The sequence below is a fragment of the Atta colombica genome, unplaced genomic scaffold, assembly GCF_001594045.1.
Source record: "Atta colombica isolate Treedump-2 unplaced genomic scaffold, Acol1.0 scaffold55, whole genome shotgun sequence".
Lineage (NCBI taxonomy): Eukaryota > Metazoa > Arthropoda > Insecta > Hymenoptera > Formicidae > Atta > Atta colombica.
In genome coordinates, this window is record NW_017259545.1 from 229839 (window position 1) to 248275 (window position 18437).

General features: G+C 34.1%; 6 protein-coding genes across 14 annotated transcripts in view; 3 read left to right on the plus strand and 3 right to left on the minus strand.

The window, feature by feature from the left end:
• The window catches only part of LOC108691914 (internalin-I-like), a 2601-nt gene extending 2216 nt beyond the window's left edge, over nucleotides 1-385 (plus strand). The window contains exon 5 of the mRNA XM_018199869.1: nucleotides 89-385. Within this exon, the coding sequence (XP_018055358.1) occupies nucleotides 89-365 (277 nt within the window). The 3' untranslated portion in view covers nucleotides 366-385. The remainder of the gene's footprint in view (nucleotides 1-88) is intronic.
• Nucleotides 386-1252: 867 nt separating this feature from the next.
• LOC108691915 (protein ABHD13) lies at nucleotides 1253-5037 on the minus strand. Of its 2 annotated transcripts, none has more exons than XM_018199871.1 (6): nucleotides 4963-5037; nucleotides 4184-4495; nucleotides 3776-4007; nucleotides 2341-2534; nucleotides 1997-2157; nucleotides 1253-1684 (listed from the first exon to the last, which is right to left on the minus strand). In XM_018199871.1, exons 2-6 carry the CDS (start codon nucleotides 4347-4349, stop codon nucleotides 1412-1414), a joined length of 1026 nt encoding a protein of 341 aa, XP_018055360.1. In that variant the 5' UTR covers nucleotides 4350-4495; nucleotides 4963-5037; the 3' UTR covers nucleotides 1253-1411. The 2 variants fall into 2 exon arrangements, with proteins under 2 accessions (XP_018055360.1, XP_018055359.1); XM_018199870.1 differs by lacking the exon at nucleotides 4963-5037 and adding an exon at nucleotides 4663-4724.
• Nucleotides 5038-5100: 63 nt separating this feature from the next.
• LOC108691935 (transcription elongation factor B polypeptide 1) lies at nucleotides 5101-7246 on the plus strand. 2 transcript variants are annotated; one of them, XM_018199902.1, is made up of 5 exons: nucleotides 5101-5224; nucleotides 5935-5994; nucleotides 6197-6265; nucleotides 6439-6632; nucleotides 6751-7246. In XM_018199902.1, the coding sequence occupies exons 2-5, from the start codon at nucleotides 5962-5964 to the stop codon at nucleotides 6890-6892; spliced, it is 438 nt and encodes a 145-aa protein (XP_018055391.1). In that variant the 5' UTR covers nucleotides 5101-5224; nucleotides 5935-5961; the 3' UTR covers nucleotides 6893-7246. The 2 variants fall into 2 exon arrangements, with proteins under 2 accessions (XP_018055391.1, XP_018055392.1); XM_018199903.1 differs by lacking the exon at nucleotides 6197-6265.
• Nucleotides 7247-7395: 149 nt separating this feature from the next.
• Nucleotides 7396-8506, minus strand: LOC108691927 (biogenesis of lysosome-related organelles complex 1 subunit 2). Its single transcript, XM_018199890.1, has one exon. It carries the CDS (start codon nucleotides 8327-8329, stop codon nucleotides 7844-7846), a length of 486 nt encoding a protein of 161 aa, XP_018055379.1. The 5' UTR covers nucleotides 8330-8506; the 3' UTR covers nucleotides 7396-7843.
• Nucleotides 8507-9198: 692 nt separating this feature from the next.
• LOC108691921 (UDP-glucose 4-epimerase) lies at nucleotides 9199-12297 on the minus strand. Of its 4 annotated transcripts, none has more exons than XM_018199883.1 (7): nucleotides 11897-12297; nucleotides 11133-11278; nucleotides 10656-10774; nucleotides 10287-10577; nucleotides 9927-10107; nucleotides 9472-9756; nucleotides 9199-9377 (listed from the first exon to the last, which is right to left on the minus strand). In XM_018199883.1, the coding sequence occupies exons 2-7, from the start codon at nucleotides 11260-11262 to the stop codon at nucleotides 9325-9327; spliced, it is 1059 nt and encodes a 352-aa protein (XP_018055372.1). In that variant the 5' UTR covers nucleotides 11263-11278; nucleotides 11897-12297; the 3' UTR covers nucleotides 9199-9324. The 4 variants fall into 4 exon arrangements, with proteins under 4 accessions (XP_018055372.1, XP_018055371.1, XP_018055370.1 ...); XM_018199882.1 differs by having other exon boundaries at nucleotides 11133-11374; XM_018199881.1 differs by having other exon boundaries at nucleotides 11133-11374; nucleotides 11869-12297.
• A 416-nt stretch (nucleotides 12298-12713) lies between these two features.
• LOC108691983 overlaps nucleotides 12714-18437 on the plus strand; it is a 24479-nt gene continuing 18755 nt past the window's right edge. For 2 of the 4 annotated variants that reach the window (XM_018200037.1, XM_018200034.1), the window contains exon 1: nucleotides 12714-13452. The gene's annotated coding sequence lies outside the window, so the exon portion shown is untranslated. Of the gene's footprint in view, nucleotides 13453-14596; nucleotides 14656-18437 lie in introns of those variants that run through there. The other 2 variants (XM_018200038.1, XM_018200035.1) reach the window with 2 other exon arrangements.

Genomic DNA, 18437 nt, shown 5'->3' on the forward strand with positions numbered 1-18437 from the left:
TTTTGTCATAAAACTCACATCATTCATAAATGAATTAAATAGCATTCATCAATGAATCTTATTTTTCACATTTTGTTATTACTACTAGATGTGCTGAGCCACCTGCATTAGCCAACAAAAGGATGATTCATTGGTATAAATGGAAGGGAGAAGTCTTTTGTGATGATTTTTTACATTCCGCAGAAAGAATGACCATTAACATTGCAAGTGTTTCTAGTAAAGAGATTGTAACATTCAAACCTGGTTCTGGAATGATTACTGTTTTGGCAATATTGACTGCTCTGCTTGGAATCTTAATGATAATCGGCATGCTATTGATTCGAAGAATTAATGCAAAAAAAAGACGAATCAATCGTAGACATTAAAATTTTATTCTTATAAAAACATAAAGACTATTATTGGAAAAAAATATAAAAGATATTTTTTATTATATTTTTAACATAACTTACATAATATATAATCTATGTAATTCTTGCAAAAATTGCATAGATTAGTCGTCATAATTTATAATCTTCTAATTTTTTTCTATACTATTGTAACAGGAACGGTCAGTGATAATATAGTATATAATAAAATCCATAATATTGATTTATAGGAAGAAAATATATTAAACATTTTATTTTCGCAGGTTCATGCATACTTTGGTAATCACATTAAATTCAACTTACTCTAGTAAATAAACTTATGTTTTTTAATATTTTCGTCACTTTTAAATTGTAGGTTTAAGAATTTTTACTTTTCGAATTTTAAAGATTTTTAATTCAAATGTTCTTGTATTATAGAGAGTTTCTTGAAATATTTATTATAATTATGGCTGTGATCAAAGTCTCGCTACAAATGCTTTGAGGCATGCTTTAGATGGATAGACCAATTAGAAGAAAGAATTTTACAAACTGACCAGTTAAAAAACGCTTCAAAGTTTTTGCAGCATCACGTTGACCATACTCTATGTTCCATTGATTAATTCTCTCTCTCTCTCTCTCTCTCTCTCTCTCTCTCTCTCTCTCTCTCTCTCTCATGTTTTTCCTAATTATTTTAATTTCATTCAAACAATCAGAAAATACTTGAATAAATTAATAAGTTAAGACATTAAATCAACTTACATTAACTTAAACTTTAAACTAATTAAGTTTAAGTAATTAATTACTTATATATTACTTAAACTATTATTTATAACTTGAAATATTAATTTAATTTATTTAATTATGATTTGATTTGGACACATGGGTTATTATTAAAGTCACATTTGAGAGTCATAAGATCGATTTCTCTATTTCTGCAAAGCGTGAGAACAATTTCTACAAAAGGTAGAAAAAGTACAATTTGATAAAGTTGATTCTTTTGCTTTTAAAACGCAAAAATTATGTTTATTATATTAATAAATAGATGTGATAATAGAAGTGCTTTTACACTAAATATTATCAATTTGCCAATGACTAGACGTTACCCTTGGAGGTGGATTTTCCCTGAGTTCAGTCAGAAAGGTATTAATGTTTTGATAATAACTCGGCTGACACCAAGTTTCATTATGTGTGCCATCCACAATCGGAAGTATACGCTTATATGTGCTTCGACAATTCTTATAAAGATCTTGCATCATGCGGGGTGGTACCAATGTATCCGCTAGACCGGAAATAAACAGAGTGGGCACTGTCACTGAACGAATTTTCAGAATAGACAAGTACTGCAACAAAAAATATGAAAATGTGAGGAATTATGTAAAAAAAATATATAAAAATATATAAAAATATAAATAAATATAAGAATAAAGAAGCGAGATTACTGAGATTGTAGAGATTACGAAATATAATAAATTAATACATGAATAGAGGATAAAAAACGTACGAAGATTTGTGCTAATTATATGATACCTTTTAATATAAGACGTTATATCTTCTTTCATAAAATCTTTACACTTGTAAAGAGCGAACAGAACAATCGCATAAAGTAATTAAAAATTTATAAATCTTTTCTAAAATTACTTTTCTTAAATTACCTTGTTTTTATATACAAAAAGTGGGAGATACTGTAAAAATTTAGATCCTACAAATAAGGCGGCCATATCTGGGATACTAGTGAAAGTATTTTCAAGTATAAGGCACCAAATTCTCTGTAAATTTTCATCTTTTGTGGCTAAATCAATGGCTACTGCTCCACCTATTAAATTACCCAATTTAATCAAATTTAATTATCACACACAAATACTGATAATTAGTAAGAAGATTAACTAAAATCTTAGAGCTTAATACAATAAAACTTAAGATTAAAAAATATATTGGAAAATTAATTAAATATTGGAAAATAAATAATAATTCCAAATAATAAGATTAGATTCTTTACCCAATGATCTACCAAATACTATGATTTCATTGGTATTAATATCCGTTCTACTAAACAGGTAATCTATTCCCGCTCGGGCATCCATATAAAGCCCTTCCTCCGACGGAGTTCCCTGCGACAAGCCATATCCTCGATATTCTAACATTAAAATGTTACATTGAATATTATGATACAGTCCTACTATATTTTGCAATCTGAAACATAAATATATGCATAATATTACGATATATTTTGTTATTATATAAACATAATTCACTTTATATATAATTCATTCTTTGTTCTTTCTCAAACAATATAGAAACTTTATGGATACAATTAATAAAGTATTTTTAATAATTTACAATATTTTAATTAGAGAAATTTGTAAAAATGCTTTTCAGTTAAACATTATTGTTATAATAATCTAATTTTTCTTTGTAACAAACAACAGCACACACTACAATTATAAATAAATTATAGATAATATATATATATAGATATTAAGTGTTTATTTATATATATATATTAGGTATACAACTTTGTTTCCGCCATTTTTTTCCGAAATTCGAGGCTTTATTGTAAAAAACTGGTTATATATTTATGATTCAAAGTATTGTCCATCGCTGGCCACTACTTTCTCCCATCTTTCGGGTAGCGTACGAATCCCGCGTCGAAAAAACTGGTCATCTTTTGAGGCTATCCACGAATCGATCCAATTTTTTACTTCTTCATAAGACCGGAAGTGCTGGTCAGCCAGGCCGTGTGCCATTGATCGAAACAAGTGATAGTCAGAGGGAGCAACGTCTAGAGAATATGGGTGGGGTAGGACTTCCCATTTCAACGTTTCCAAGTATGTCTTGATCACTTTCGCAACATGGGGTCGAGCATTGTCATGCTGCAAAATCACTTTATCGTGTCTCTCGTTGTATTGCGGCCGTTTGTCTTTCAATGCTCGGCTCAAACGCATCAATTGCGTTCGATACCGATCGCATGTGATTGTTTCAGTCGGTTTTAACAGTTCATAATACATTACGCCGAGCTGATCCCACCAAATACAGAGCATGACCTTGGACGTCAAAATCACCGTTCTTAAAGCGTTGAAACCACTCACGACACGTGTTCTTTCACTAATAGCGGCCTTACCATAAGTATTTGAGAGCATTCGATGAGCCTCAACCGCAGATTTCTTTATATTGAAGCAAAAAATTAAAACCTCCCGCAAATGACGAGAATTTGGCTCGTAGACTGACATTTTCAATCGAGAATAACTTTATGATGCAGACACAAATCGACTAATGTTTCTATGGGGTTATATTGACAGATGCCCAAGTTTATTGTATGTACGTCTATGATCTATTTATTTCGACCACCACTTACCGCTAAAGCCATCTATAGGAAAACGGCGGAAGCAAAGTTGTACACCTAATATATATATACAATAAAATAATAAATATACCGATGACCCATATTGCCAGCATTGCCATGAAAAAATAATAATGTAGGTGCTTTCCTCATTCTGTCTTCTGGTTGAGAAACAAAAAACATATGCAGGATTGTACCATCTCCAGCTCTGGTATATATACTTTGATAAGGTAAACTAAATATTGAAGGAGCTGGTACATAGACTCTCGAATGGGCTGGCAGTTCCGGATGATAAAGAAGTTGATCTTCTCTATGATAGAGTATTCCTGTAATAATAAAAAATATCAATCTTTATAATCTTTAAATTAATATAAAATTTAATTAATATTAAATATTAAAATAATATAAAATTTCTAAATTTATAATAATAATAACCTTGTTATAGAAAATGAAATCTTTTGTAATAAAAAAAATATGTATATGGATAAATATATATACGAACCAGTTGTGGCAAAACACAGTAAGACAAAAGCCAAAATGCCACCATATAACCAATATAAAAAAAAGCATAAGAGAATATATGCTCCACTAAAAGCCCAACACTTCATGGCCACATTCCCCAAAAGTCTAATTGGCCTGCTGCGAGCTAAACGTATTCTGAAGGACATTATTTATATGTTTCGTATAATTTAAAGAAGCTCTGCGTTATCTAGCTAATCGAATTGCTTCTAATAAACAATTAGTTTGTCTTGATTTAAAAACAGCCATGATGATCCATTAAATTATAATTGCTGTAGTAACTTTCTACATCTTCCTAAAACATGTTCAAAAAATTGATAAAAGTTTTAATGATTATTTTTATTTATTAGTTTTATTTTTCAACTTTATACAATATAACTTTTCATATTTTATTAATGCTTTGTTGTCATTTAAATAAATTACTAATAAAAGCTAAAAGTTATATACTAATTAGAATCCAACCTATGATCCATCAAGATGAGATGACAGATCACATAAAGTTCGATAAAATTAATGAAATTTTTAGTAAAAAAATTAATGTTTCTGGAAAACGATTCATAAAATTTTAAACATTGCTCGAATTACTTCACAATTATTGTTAAACGGCACATTGAGAATCAAAAAATAACAGATGTCATTTAACCTTTACGTCAAAGCTATATATAAAGCTATATATAAAGGATTGAGATTGAGACTATTTTCTCGAATGAAACGCGATCTGGAGTCACATAAACAAAACATGTCGAAACACATTGTACATACGAATCGGTAAATCACAGCATACCGTTCACACGATCATGATTTTGTTTTTCAAGTTCACTCGTGTTTCGACAATCGTCGTCAGTTGTCGTCAGTATCGTCGGTATCGTCAATATAGTCGACATGTGGAGTGGGGTCGTGTGTCAAGTGCCATTGGCAGTCGACGTCGACTTCATACGACTCGTCAGCTGATTACTTGCTCCTATAACACTATATCACGATTAGAAGTTCTGATTTAATTAAAATTTTTCGTGTCGTCTCTAAGGTACGTAGAACCGCTCGCGGCGCTTGCTATTTTATAATAATTTGACAAGTATAATTCATAATTATTTTTATCAATTATCCAATGTTATTACAATATAACGCGAGAATGATGTAGCACAGAGAGAGAGAGAGAGAGAGAGAGAGAGAGAGAGAGAGAGAGAGAGAGTTGGCATTAATATACAGCAATTAATCCTAACTGTTTCAATTGTTCTATCGGATAAATATAAGCATAGAAGCAGAACCTTGTTTGAAATTGTTAAATAATTTTTTTATTGGTTTTGCGTACATAAAAAATACGATGCTCCGAAAAATATTGTTCTTTTTGTTTTTCAAGCATTACTTTCTGATGTGTAGCTTATAATCTATGGTTATTTTTCAGTATATACAATGTTGTTTCATGTTAAGTTATTATATATTCTATGATATCGATAATAATTTGATACTTTTGAAATTGAAATTTTGTAAACAAATTGTTTACAGAATATGTTTGGCTTCGTATTTTCTGTTTAATCACTATTTAGTTTTTAACATATACAATTATCACATATAATTTGTCTGTTATTATTTTGTTTGTACTTTATACGTGCATATGTATATATATATATATATATATATGTGTGTGTGTGTGTGTGTGTGTGTGTGTGTGTGTGTGTGTGTGTGTGTGTGTATGTGTGTGTATACATATAGTATATTTAGACCGTTTTGCTTTAGGAGGATATTTATACAACAATAGCAAATATGTCCACTGATGTAAATATGCAGGCTGAGAAGGTATGTACAGAAACAATTTCGTTTGCATGGTATATCTCTGCATGGTAATCAGGATGTATAACAATATATCTGTAATGATGTAATGATAATCGTTGTGTACATGTTGTGTTGCTGTTATACGTTAAAATTACTCATTCCCTTTCTGGAAAGCTGAAAGCTTGTGGTAAAATATTGATTAACATTAATCTTTCTTTGGATTAAGCACAATGAGGAAGCAAGTGTCAATAAGACCGAAGAAGAAGATGGCAGATCGTCTAAAGACATGCATGCGGTACCTATTTTTCCAAATTAAATTTTGCTTTCTAGAGGTGGTTCTTTTTATTTATCCCACGATACTTCATTATTTCTTCCAATTGTACAATACTTTAGATTTATGTATAAAATTTTGTCAAGTCTATTTATGTGACAAATAATGTGATAGATGTTTTGGAAATTTTTTTTTAGCAAAACGGCAGTCCCATTTATGGCGGCTGCGAAGGACCAAATGCAATGTACGTGAAGCTGGTCAGTAGCGATGGCCATGAATTTATTGTTAAACGGGAACATGCATTAACGAGTGGTACTATCAAAGCAATGTTGAGTGGTCCTGGTCAATTTGCAGAGAATGAAGCGAATGAAGTCAACTTCCGAGAAATTCCGTAAGTATAAAAGATACAAACTATTATTATTATTATTATTATTATTATTATTATTATTATTATTATTATTATTATTATTATTATTATTATTGTTTGAATAAATGTCTTTTTTTTATAGGTCTCACGTATTACAAAAGGTCTGCATGTATTTTACTTACAAAGTACGCTACACAAACAGCAGTACAGAAATACCAGAATTTCCTATCGCACCCGAGATTGCTCTGGAACTGTTAATGGCCGGCAATTTCTTAGACTGCTAAATATCATCTATATAGAAGTGTTTCAGCTTTTATCGACAATTAAATTATAGGAACAATGCAGCTTTCTTTATTATGGCCGTTTATGATATATTGTGATATTTGCAAGATCATATTGGAGTATAATAATCGCTTTAGATTCTCATACTCGTGACATGAACATTTTAGTGCGACGAGACAATGCAATGTCGAAGTTTTATAGTTATGTAACCTAAATATTCCACACATATTGTGTTATGCTTCATAATCCATATAGTTATAAAGACAATTGTATAACACTTAAAATAATTATCGATAAAGGATTACCACTTACAATCTTCTAGCAATTCATACACATATATCATCTGTTATATACTTGAACTATATATTTCAGTAAATTATTGTTAACAAGATTAGAAATAAATTCAACTTTATATATTGAAACATTAATTCTATCTGCCGTATATCAGGTGACAAATACTTTTCTTTAATTGTATTTAATATTATGGCAAATATATACAAATATCTCTTTTGTTAACATAGCTATAATTATTTGTTTTTGAATTTATACATAGTGATTGTATTTACACTTGTATCATCGTTACGTAGGCACATTGTGAAATTTATTAATATGTATATTGCAGAAGAAAGATTAGGCTTGATAGAGCATTAAATAAGATGTATCATTTTTAATTAATAAGTTAATTATAACAGTCAGATTTTGTATGATATGCAAAGAGATAGCAAACTACACTTTTATAGAGGTTTTGTAAGCGTGTTCAAGAGGTCTCGTTATACTAATAAATACAATGTACAAAAGACATGCTTTTCTGCTAGCTCTTACTTATTTTTTATACAATCATTTATATTCGCAATAACTGTCGCTTAAGATACATAATTATATTATCCTATTATTATTTATATGATAATTACATAAAAGTACATATAATGATTTACATATTCATAGATAAAATTTCATTTGTTTTTCGTATCCTTTTCAAGATCCTTAAACTTGGCTTCAAGTCGCTTGGAATACGCTGCTAGTTTATATGCAGCTTGCTCCAATTTACTGACACTGTCATCAATCTGATTGATATTATCCAGGATTGGTTGTAGCTTCTTATACTTGTCATTCAGCGAATCCAACGACTGCACTACGTTCGATGAGATGATCTTCAGTTCCGTGTACTTTGCGATGGTCTCCTTGTTTAGACGCTCCAGCAGCCGATAATCTGCGTGGGTAGCGGTGAGCTCTTCCTGCAGATATTCGCCCGTCTTCTGGAACATTGTGTTCGCCAAACGACTCAGGTTTGGATCATGCGGGTCCAATGCCTCGAAACTGCTGGTGCTGGTGGAGAGGGTGGTGCCGCGTTTCGGTGACTCGCATCTCGAATTCTGTTCCGTGGATAGATTTTCAATCAGACCTCCCTCCGTCTGTATCTCGTCCTTCGATGGATCCATGATCGGGCACGATCAATTATAGCTATCACGAGATATATATCACAGAACGACTCGACTGAATACGATCGGAATCTGAATGAACATGTCGATATAAGCAGGTGCCAAATGTCCGATCAGCTGATGACAAATGAGCGATCCTAACCTGCTCTTTACATTCCAGCACTTACTTGGCTAATTTTTTTAGAATGTAACATGTGACGTCGGACTATAAATTTGACAGATACATAAAATCGCGTAGTTTACTATCTTTATCATTAATCATGATTGTCGACTCCTCGACATCTTATCGATTTCTCGAACAGGCAATCAATTTTCAAATTCGAAATGATGATTTGAATAATTACAATTTTCCTTTTTCTCACACTAAGTGTGTGTAGTATCTTCTAATTTTATTGACAATTTATGCATCAATGACAATAAAAAAGAAATTATGTAAGTATCGAGAGTACAATAATAATGTCGAAAAAAGAAAATTTTTTCAGTAATAAATTGCGCATCTTTTTATTCATATACTACAATCATATATTTACATTGTCTTAGTGTAAGTAATGTATGTTACATATAAAAGTACTTTTATATTCTTTACATAAAATAGTAGATTATATACATATTAATGTACTATATTGTGCGACTATTTAAAATGGCACCATATTGTGTAATAATATAGAAATTGATTTAGTTTTAACATACGCAAAAAAATTATGTCTTAAAATATATTTAACAGATTTACATAAACACAAACTGAATAGAACTCTTCCAATATTATATTTTTTAGATATATAAATTCTCATATATAAAATTTATTTATATTTTATTATATAAAATTTACTTAATTAACAAAAGATAAAAATTACTTTTTTAATGCTTTGGTCTAAACTTTGGTAACTGTATACCACCATGGCTTCATTATCTAGCCAATGATATGCGGAAGACAAAATGTAATAGCAAACTAGAAGCTCCAGATGCTTCTCTTAATTATTTAGACATAATATTTATTAAAGTTTATAACCGTTAGGATTATTTTGTTGCCATTTCCATGTATCTGCGCCTGGAACAGTAATAAGTTTATAATTTTAAAACATTTAAGTACAGAAAATATAAATAAATATTATCATTATTATTCATTTATTATTGCAACTTACACATATCATCCAAATTTTTTGTAGCAGTCCAGTCTAGTTCCTTATTAGCAATACTAGCATCCGCGTAACTGGTGGAGACATCACCTGGTCTACGTTCAACTATCTTATATGGTATTTTCTGTGCGGATGCTTTTTCAAATGCATGTATAACTTGAAGTACAGAATAGCCCTTTCCACTACCAAGATTTATCGGCTTAAATCCCGTTGGATTACGAGTTTTTTGATACTTTACAGCTTTCATATGTCCAATTGCCAGATCCATAATATGAATATAGTCACGTACACCTGCAAATTTAGTTTAGAAAAAAAGATCTTAATTACAATATCATAAAGTTCTCTTTTTTCCTATAATATTATATATACACCTACAATATATACTCTTTACAAGAGCTTTTCTATTAAAAGAATTTTATCTAGTCTTTTTACAATAAAAGAAAAAAGTATAAAACTCTTACCTGTACCGTCAGGGGTATTATAATCATTGCCATAAATGTATAATGTGTCCCTTTTTCCAACAGAAACTTGTGCAATATAAGGCATTAAATTATTTGGAATACCGTTGGGATCTTCTCCAATTTCACCTGAGGGATGTGCGCCGACAGGATTAAAATATCTCAAAGATATAACAGAAAATTCCTAAAAAGTAAGTTCCTTTAAAGTGAATCACAAGATAATATATTAGAATATATTTGTTCGCTCCAACATGCTCCAACATGCTCCTACCAAAGCTCCTATTCACTCTATCAAACACGTTGGAATGAGTAAAAGCTATGGAGCATGTTGGAACATGCGACGCGAATAAATCTAATATATACCTTATCTGATGTACACAAATCCTTTAGTATTTCTTCCACCATGAACTTTGTCTTTCCATATGGATTTGTACAGTTACCAGTTTTCATGTCTTCTACTAAAGGAAGTTGCTCAGGTATACCATAAACTGTGGCACTACTTGAATAAATAAAACGTTTTACATTGTTTTCCCGCATAACTTCTAGCAAATTTATCGTGCCGCTGACATTAGTTTTATAGTACTCAAGTGGTTTCTGACATGATTCACCAACTGCTTTCAATGCAGCAAAATGTATAACGCAATGAAAAGTATGCTATAAAGATAAAAATCTGAATATTCAAATCCAATGTACTATCAATAAAATTTGAGCAAATAAACATAAAATATTTACTTTTTGAAATACACTTCTTAGATCATTGATGTTTGTGATGTCACAATCAATATATATAATACTTTTATTTGTCAATTTTTCCACTCTGAGGAGAGATTCTGGTTTCTCAGAATTTAAGTCTGTAAATATAAGAAAAACAGATTGAAAAATTAAAAATTGTATTATACCTATATAAGTTACAATATATGATAGAAAAGTGATAATTTATCAAAATAACTATTTAATCTCTAATTAATTATTAATTTGCATGCATTTATATGCTATTGTATTATCACTAGAAAATACATGTTAGATTTAAGAATTAGAAAATAGATAGTAATTAATTTACCACGTTATTAATATTAAGTGTGGGAAAAAGTTTGTGGCGTTTTTTTAATGCCATTTAACGAGAAAACCACCTAATATATAATTTAATTTGAAATATATACATATACGATAAGTATATCATTTTTTGTCATATAGCTTGTTACGTCTCACCTTTATGTGCATTGATAAGGTTGTCTATTACCACCACCCGAAGGCCCGCTTGTACCAATTCCAATACTGTATGAGAACCAATATAACCAGCGCCTCCCGTTACCAACACATTCCAAGATTCACTTGCCATTATTTAATGTTTAATGCTGTTTTATTAGTTGATGTATATTATACACATGCATTTATGTGTTGTTATCTCTTATATCACGATGTAAAAATACATCATGTCTTATATATTAAACCTTTTTAGAAAAATCTTTTTACAAGAATGCCTTGTATTAAGCTCATAAAATCAAAATTATATCTTTATACAATTACATATTTTCAAATTTTATTTTAGCTGCTTAGATCCGATTGCACCAAAGTTACTTAAACTTTAATCGAAATTCAAAATTCTCTTCCTCTCTTACTCTCTTTAAAAAGAGAGCGAGAGAGAGAGAGAGATTTGAAGTCAACCATCAAAAGTTGGTGCAATCAGGTCTTAGATGACTTAGACAGTATAAAATAAGTAAAGCTTAATTATTTTTTTACATTTGAATAAAGTAAACTATGATCAATACATCAATAATTAAGTTTTGTCCTAATGCAAAAGAAAGTAAATTATTAATTTTTTGATGAAAAAGTTACAGAACTAAAAGAAAATCAATGTGTATATACATATCTACAGATTAATCGTGCAGAAGTTGTTAGAAAAGATCGTGTGCTACATTTCATAGAATCCGAGAAACTGTCTAACCTCACGTGATAATCGAGGATAAACTGACCTTATCGCGATACGGTGGCACAATTGACGTAGTATTGTTATCACAAAATAATATGACATATAATCGGGTGTTGGCGAGTGCAATCGCGAACGAGAATTCCAGAAACTTAACACTCAATCGAGGATCGTTAGGATCCGTTGATTCGATAATTGTTCATTTGTAATTCTCTGCATTTACATCGACCATTATTTTTTCAGCCTGTTTCATCCGAGTGAATCCAATTCATGAAGAACTTTCAAGCGAGGTCCAAGCGAGATCGCGGAATTAAGATTTTCGCATTTCGCCACGTCGAATCATAAACGACTTACGACGTAAACGATCCACCTAACCCTCCTGCTCCATTCTCTTGAACCTCTCGTTTCGCTTCTTCTCTTCATCTTGCGAAATGGTCGCAATATTTTTTACACTGACTCAACTAGGCATTTAGATGTCTAGTAATTATGCAATATGACTGTATCTTTATTTACTGCGCTCATAGGAGTAGTAGTCTAGCTATAGATCGAAATCATTTTTAGTCATTATTGTCATTGATCATGCAATCATAACGTTTGTGAAAATTAAGTTGGCAACAAATCAAATATTTGAGTGTATAATTTGCTGCTCAATTTTACGCGTAAAAAAATTATATATATATATACGTATTTGCTCGACCATTTACCGACTCTCGATATAATCACGATTAACTTGTACTCCTTGGATAAAACATAATTCGCGATCAACATTATCGATTGTCGATTATCGACAATCAATGCATGGCCGTGGCGCCACCTGACGGAGAAAATGCAGGTGAAACGGGGCGTGCTTATTCGATTGCGTCACGAGAGAAACTCCGTTTTTCCTAGTCGCAGTCGGCCATGACGGCGAGTGTGCGTAGAAATTAGATAGAAACGTCGAGGGCAGTGCCGAGACAGTGCCGTAGTGGTATTCCAGCCATTCCAGCTGCCGGGTGATCTGCTTGTCGTCTCGCGATTATTCGTGGCTCGTGCGGTGAAATAATATATAGGAGGAAGACAGAAAGCGAGGAGAAACGAAAAGTGGGAGACGAAGAATTTGTCGCGGCACGTCCGGGGCGGCGTCCGCGTTACTTACAATTCGCGATACGCAATTTCTCGCCGCCGCTCTCAGTTCTCTCTCTCTCTCTCCAAGGACTATTTGAAAATGGCGCGGATAACAAGGGCCGTGGTCCCCGTCCTGTACGGCGTCATCTCGTGACTTGTGAGAGGATTACTCGCCAAACGGACCTGTCGACAGTCGAATTGACTGCGAGAGAGAGAGAGAGAGAGAGAGAGAGAGAGAGAAAGAGAAAGAGAGAGACAGTTATTTGTACGTGCTACGTGCATTACGCTACAGCGCAGCTGGTCTGGTGTCGCCTGTCTCTTGCTTGACGCTTTGGCTCCGCTTATCGCATCGAGGTTCGCCGTTCGAGGAAGGAGGATCAGTGAACCAAGCCCTGTTTCCTCCCGCCCCTTCACGTCGATCGCCCGTGTCATTGTTCGCCGCGCGTTCCGCGCTTCTTCATCCTGGTGCGTCGTACACGGCGAAGGCTGCTTTCGCAGGTAAGTGTGTGCTACTTGCCGATATCGCCGGTGATCGCCCGTCCTGTCCCGTCCCGTCGCCGGCGCAGTGATTTCGCGAGATTGGAGTATCAGAGGCATTGGAGCGATCGCAGCCCGATCGAACGCCCGATTCTCGATTGCGTCGTAAACGGGCTCTAATTGTCTACACAACTGTATTTCAAAGAGTATTCAGGTGTTTTTGTTTTCATGCCAAATTACGTATAGTCGTAGACCGAAATTTTGCCTTGCAGGCGCAATAATAAATTTAATAATTCGTGATCTCGTTAACGCGCGCCCGATACTGTTAAGATACTTAAGATATTGTTAAATATCTTGTCAGAAAATTAAATAAAAGCAAACGTAAACTTGAACGATATGTTGTCGTATATTGTATGTCCTAACGCAACTCTCGACAAATGACAGTTCCATCTTGGACACCGAGCACACTCATTTCATATCAACGACCGTTTTTTTCGACCCTCGCCTCGCCTCGCTTCGCTTCACTGCGAAATCCTCACCTCCGAATAGAATTGCAATTCCGGACGAGTGCATTTAAGTATCGTGAGGGGAAAACGATGAAACGTGGGGTGCGAAAAAACTATTGTGAGTGACGAGGCAAGCCGGCAGCGGTGCCGGGTGCAGGTTTATATACAGGACGTGCATCGATCTGTCCGGAGACAGCGAGCTTGAAATTTCACCGCGTGCACCTTTCTATCGTACCAGACACTTTTCTCCAACAATGTTTCAATTGCAACACATGAATCGTTCATAAGTACATAACAGTCGTTTATGTGAAAATATGCATAGAGAGGATACGGTCAACTCCTCGAGTTGATCGCGTTGCTTTCCATGCCAAGCCAAGCCAAATCAAGCCAAGCCTAGCCAAGCCAAGCCAAGCCAAGCCAAGCCAAGCCAAGCCAAGCCAAGCTAAGCCAAGCCAAGCCAAGCCATGCCACGCCAAGCCACGCCACATCACACTACACTATGCGTGACACGCAAGTGATAGTGTAACATATAACTAAAGGAAGCACGGATTACGTGAGAGGCGTCGTATAACCGGAACAAGTATCGAGCGTCGATGGTACAGATCGGTTACATGGATATCGTACATATATAGTACACCTATCTACCGGATATCTCGACGGAAAGGATAGTGCGTGAGCAACGCAATGATGCACCAAGGTCGAATGCTCCAAATATGAAGTAAGTCTCTCTCAGCCAGAGCTTCGCATTCGTTTCGTGACATATTTGAAAGAAAAATTACTTTCTCAAATTCTCATTTCAGATCTTCGTTAGACGAGAGTTTGGAAACTAGAAATTACAGGTGTGCGTGAAATTTGATCCGTCGGAAAAGTCGATATTTTTAACGCGACCGTGCCGTTACGTTCAATTGCGCCTGAAACGTCAATGAACCGACGGAGAGGTGACGGAATTGTTGTCAACAACAAAAAACGCTTCTAGATACGATCTGTAACTTGCGATTTGTAAATTGCAATGCATACTAGAGGGGAGCAACGTCGGCGATGAAAAATTTCCCAAGTAGCAGCAATAATCATCATTAGTTCGTCACACGAATCTCATCGACTAGGAAAAAGTATCGCACGCTTTATTTTAAATAGCCTGACATGGCTATAAATAATTATTACGGCAGATCTCCCCGATGTATAAGATACACCATGAATATCTTACTCGATCGGGATTCGGCTTTTAGATACTCTCTCTTTAACAATTCAGTCGTTTACTACTTCCTACAGTACGTTCATTTGGAGGCTCGTGCAACTTGGATACCTCATCGGTTTCTCGCTTTGATTCCCTCACGTGAAAACGTCGATGCTAATGCGATTTCAAGCTTTAACGAAGCATGGCTATGTCGAGCTCTGCCTCCAGTTTCCGGCCGTTTCATCGACACCGCCGCGTCCGCGCCCGTGCCGCTCTGCCGTGCGTTGGCGTCGCGTCGCATCGTTCCGGTTTCAGTGATCGACTCCGAGGGCAAAAATGCTCGAGTATGCCATGCGCATTCGATACTTTCTACGATACGGTATATAAACTATTCTTTGAACACGATGCGCTTGATATATAATTCTAACATCGTTCTAGTCGCTTCACTCAATGCTTATTCTACATTTTTATTTTTGTCTTTTCACGTTATAATCTTTGCTTTTAATAAGATGCCAATATACCACCGGTTAGCCGTGAAGTTGGGGAACAGGATTTTTGTATAATCGGATTATACATACATAACGATTTTTCTCAAACAGCTCGTCGCGATTGAGTTTAAATGTACGAGACACGCTGCAGATTCACTTTTAAGGGTTAAAATTATATATAATTGAAATTAATTAAGCATATTATGGCTTATAAATATATTCGTCTCTCAAATCAATATTATTATCTAAGATCTTATTGATTTTTATATTTAACTTGCGTTATACATCTTTTCGCGCTACGTTCTAGTAATACTTTCGAGCCATATTTCTCTCGTTGATTCAACCAAAAATGTGAAACGACGAAATGCGATATTAGTTGTGTCCATGATTTCCAATCTTCACAATAGTAATTAACCTTGGCGAGAAGCCAAGGTATTTGATCATCTCTTTCCATAAACAACTGCATACCGGTTCAATTAGGTCAATTAGGTCAATTCTGCTGTAAAGTACTATTTTCGAAAGACGCATCATTTAGACTGCGCACATGATTTCAGCTACATCTTCCTCCATCTTCTATTGAAAACTGTATGATTAATGTATTCGTATATGCATGTTGGAGAAAGCTAGCAAAGTTACAGTCATTATTTGAGAAAACCTGGAGTTCAAGAATTTGATCATAATTTGAGGAATTATTTCTTCAAAGATTTTCATCTTATTTGGCGAGAAATTTTTCTTTTTCTTTTTATTTTTATTCTCACAATCGGGAAAGAAGAATTTAAGAAAAATTTAAATTTCTATAATATTTAAAAACATGCTGTAACTTTGACTGAAAATCTTCAGAGAGAATTTTCTCCAAAGTTTGAGCAGATATTCGAGATATCTATAAAAACACTGAATTTTAATTTCATTCATCATTTCCAGCACTTTGTCATTTGTTTTGAAGAAACATGTGTCTGTTTTTTGTTCCTACCTTAAAACTTCTCACTTTCGACAAAAATATTAAACATAAGATACTTTCTCACTTTAAGTTCCCCAAAAGTGTACACTGATTGATCCATAGAAAATAGACTTTTGGTAAGGGATGTGAATTGTTGAGGAGACATCTCAATCTCAAGTCGTAATTCTCGACACAGTTTTCGCCAGGACATCACGACCAGTCACGACACGATATTGCCGTTACATCGTCCGTGAGACTGCTGGCTACCGGTACTCGTGTCACAAGTTCGTGAATGTACACGCGTGTGCACGACTGCACACATTGACGCATGCAAGTATTCATGTCAGTTCACGTCGAGGGAGCAACCGGATGCAAACGGTAATGTCGAGTTTTCTAGATTTTTTTGAAGCCTGTTTTCGCACAATTTGAACGAGTACGTTCAATCGTTTTCACAATGTCTCTTCTATTAATTATATTTTGTTTTAGACATGGAAATGCTTTGTCACTGTCGTATCTTATTACGATTCAAAAGAGATTTTTGAGTTATGAAAAAACTTTCTGATCCGTTCCTCAAAGAAATCACATAAATTATTTTCACTGTCGCGAATCGTCGACGCTTACCTTGGCATATACATTCTTACACATTCTTAGAGTTTAACACTAAAATTACATTAATCGCTATTTGATTAATGCCTTATCACGTTGGAAAAAGTGACAGCATGTTTTTGTTTAACATGAAAAACATTAAAATCATTAACGATGAATCGTCTCTTGGATTTCTCGGTGGAATTGATCGACGTAAAAAGAACAGAGGAAAATTAATTTGTCATACTTTTCGATCGTTATCGATGCATCTCGTGTAGGCGAGCTATTCATACGTCTTGTACTCTTAGCGCAATCAAGATGAATGCTCGCGCTATAAACATGAGTATCGTAGCGAATAGTTGTTTTTGTGCGGACTTGGATCGTCGTTGTCGTTGTCGGCATCGACGTCGGCGTCGGCGACTCTCCAGATACAAACGTGCAAACACGGTGACGTCATTTGAATTGAAAGGAATCTGATATCGCGCAGCTGAGAGGGAGACCTGGAATCGGGCGCACGACTATTAGTATTCGCTCGGATACCGTATAACGTACGGGATGACATTGAATACAATTGTCACATGAATATAATAACATTCCAGTGATATCGTTTACGCTATACTGTGATCCAACGGTTCTCCGCTCTTTTGTGAGCCTGGGTGCTCGGTAATGCGTAATGAGGGTACTCATACTGTAATTATTCGTAGAATATGGTAATACACGCTGATAAGACCTATGTGCGCAGCTAGCACCCTGTTTTTAGACTTTCGAAATAACTATTGTGCCATAGTTTTGCGATGCATCGTGGGCTGGCTCGCTTTGACAATATATTGCTTCACTTGATTGCTATATATCGTGCTAGACATGCTTAATGCAACAACTACCGTCGCCGGTATGCATATTAATCGAATTACCGATCTTTATCGACTATATTTTCAGCCAAATTGCTTTGTCGTGCAATCGTATTGCATTATGGAGATATTGCGAAATTGCAAACCGTTTCTTCATTTCGTTTCTAAATTATTTTTATTCGAGATAAGGTATGACGGACATGATTTTAAATCTTTTTAATCTTTTAAAATAGAATTACTTATAACTCTATTTAATAAAGTTATCAAGTACATGACATTTCATGTTATGCAATTAATCACTGTGATTAGCATAGCGTATAGGTTAGTGAACTTTTGTATTATTTTGTATTATTTTGATGAGAAATCTAGATCTGTTAGAACGGGAACTCGACATGATTTACTATAATTTCCTGGCATTAAAAACGTAATTATTTTACTTTTTTTTTTTTTTTTTTTTTTTTTTTTTTT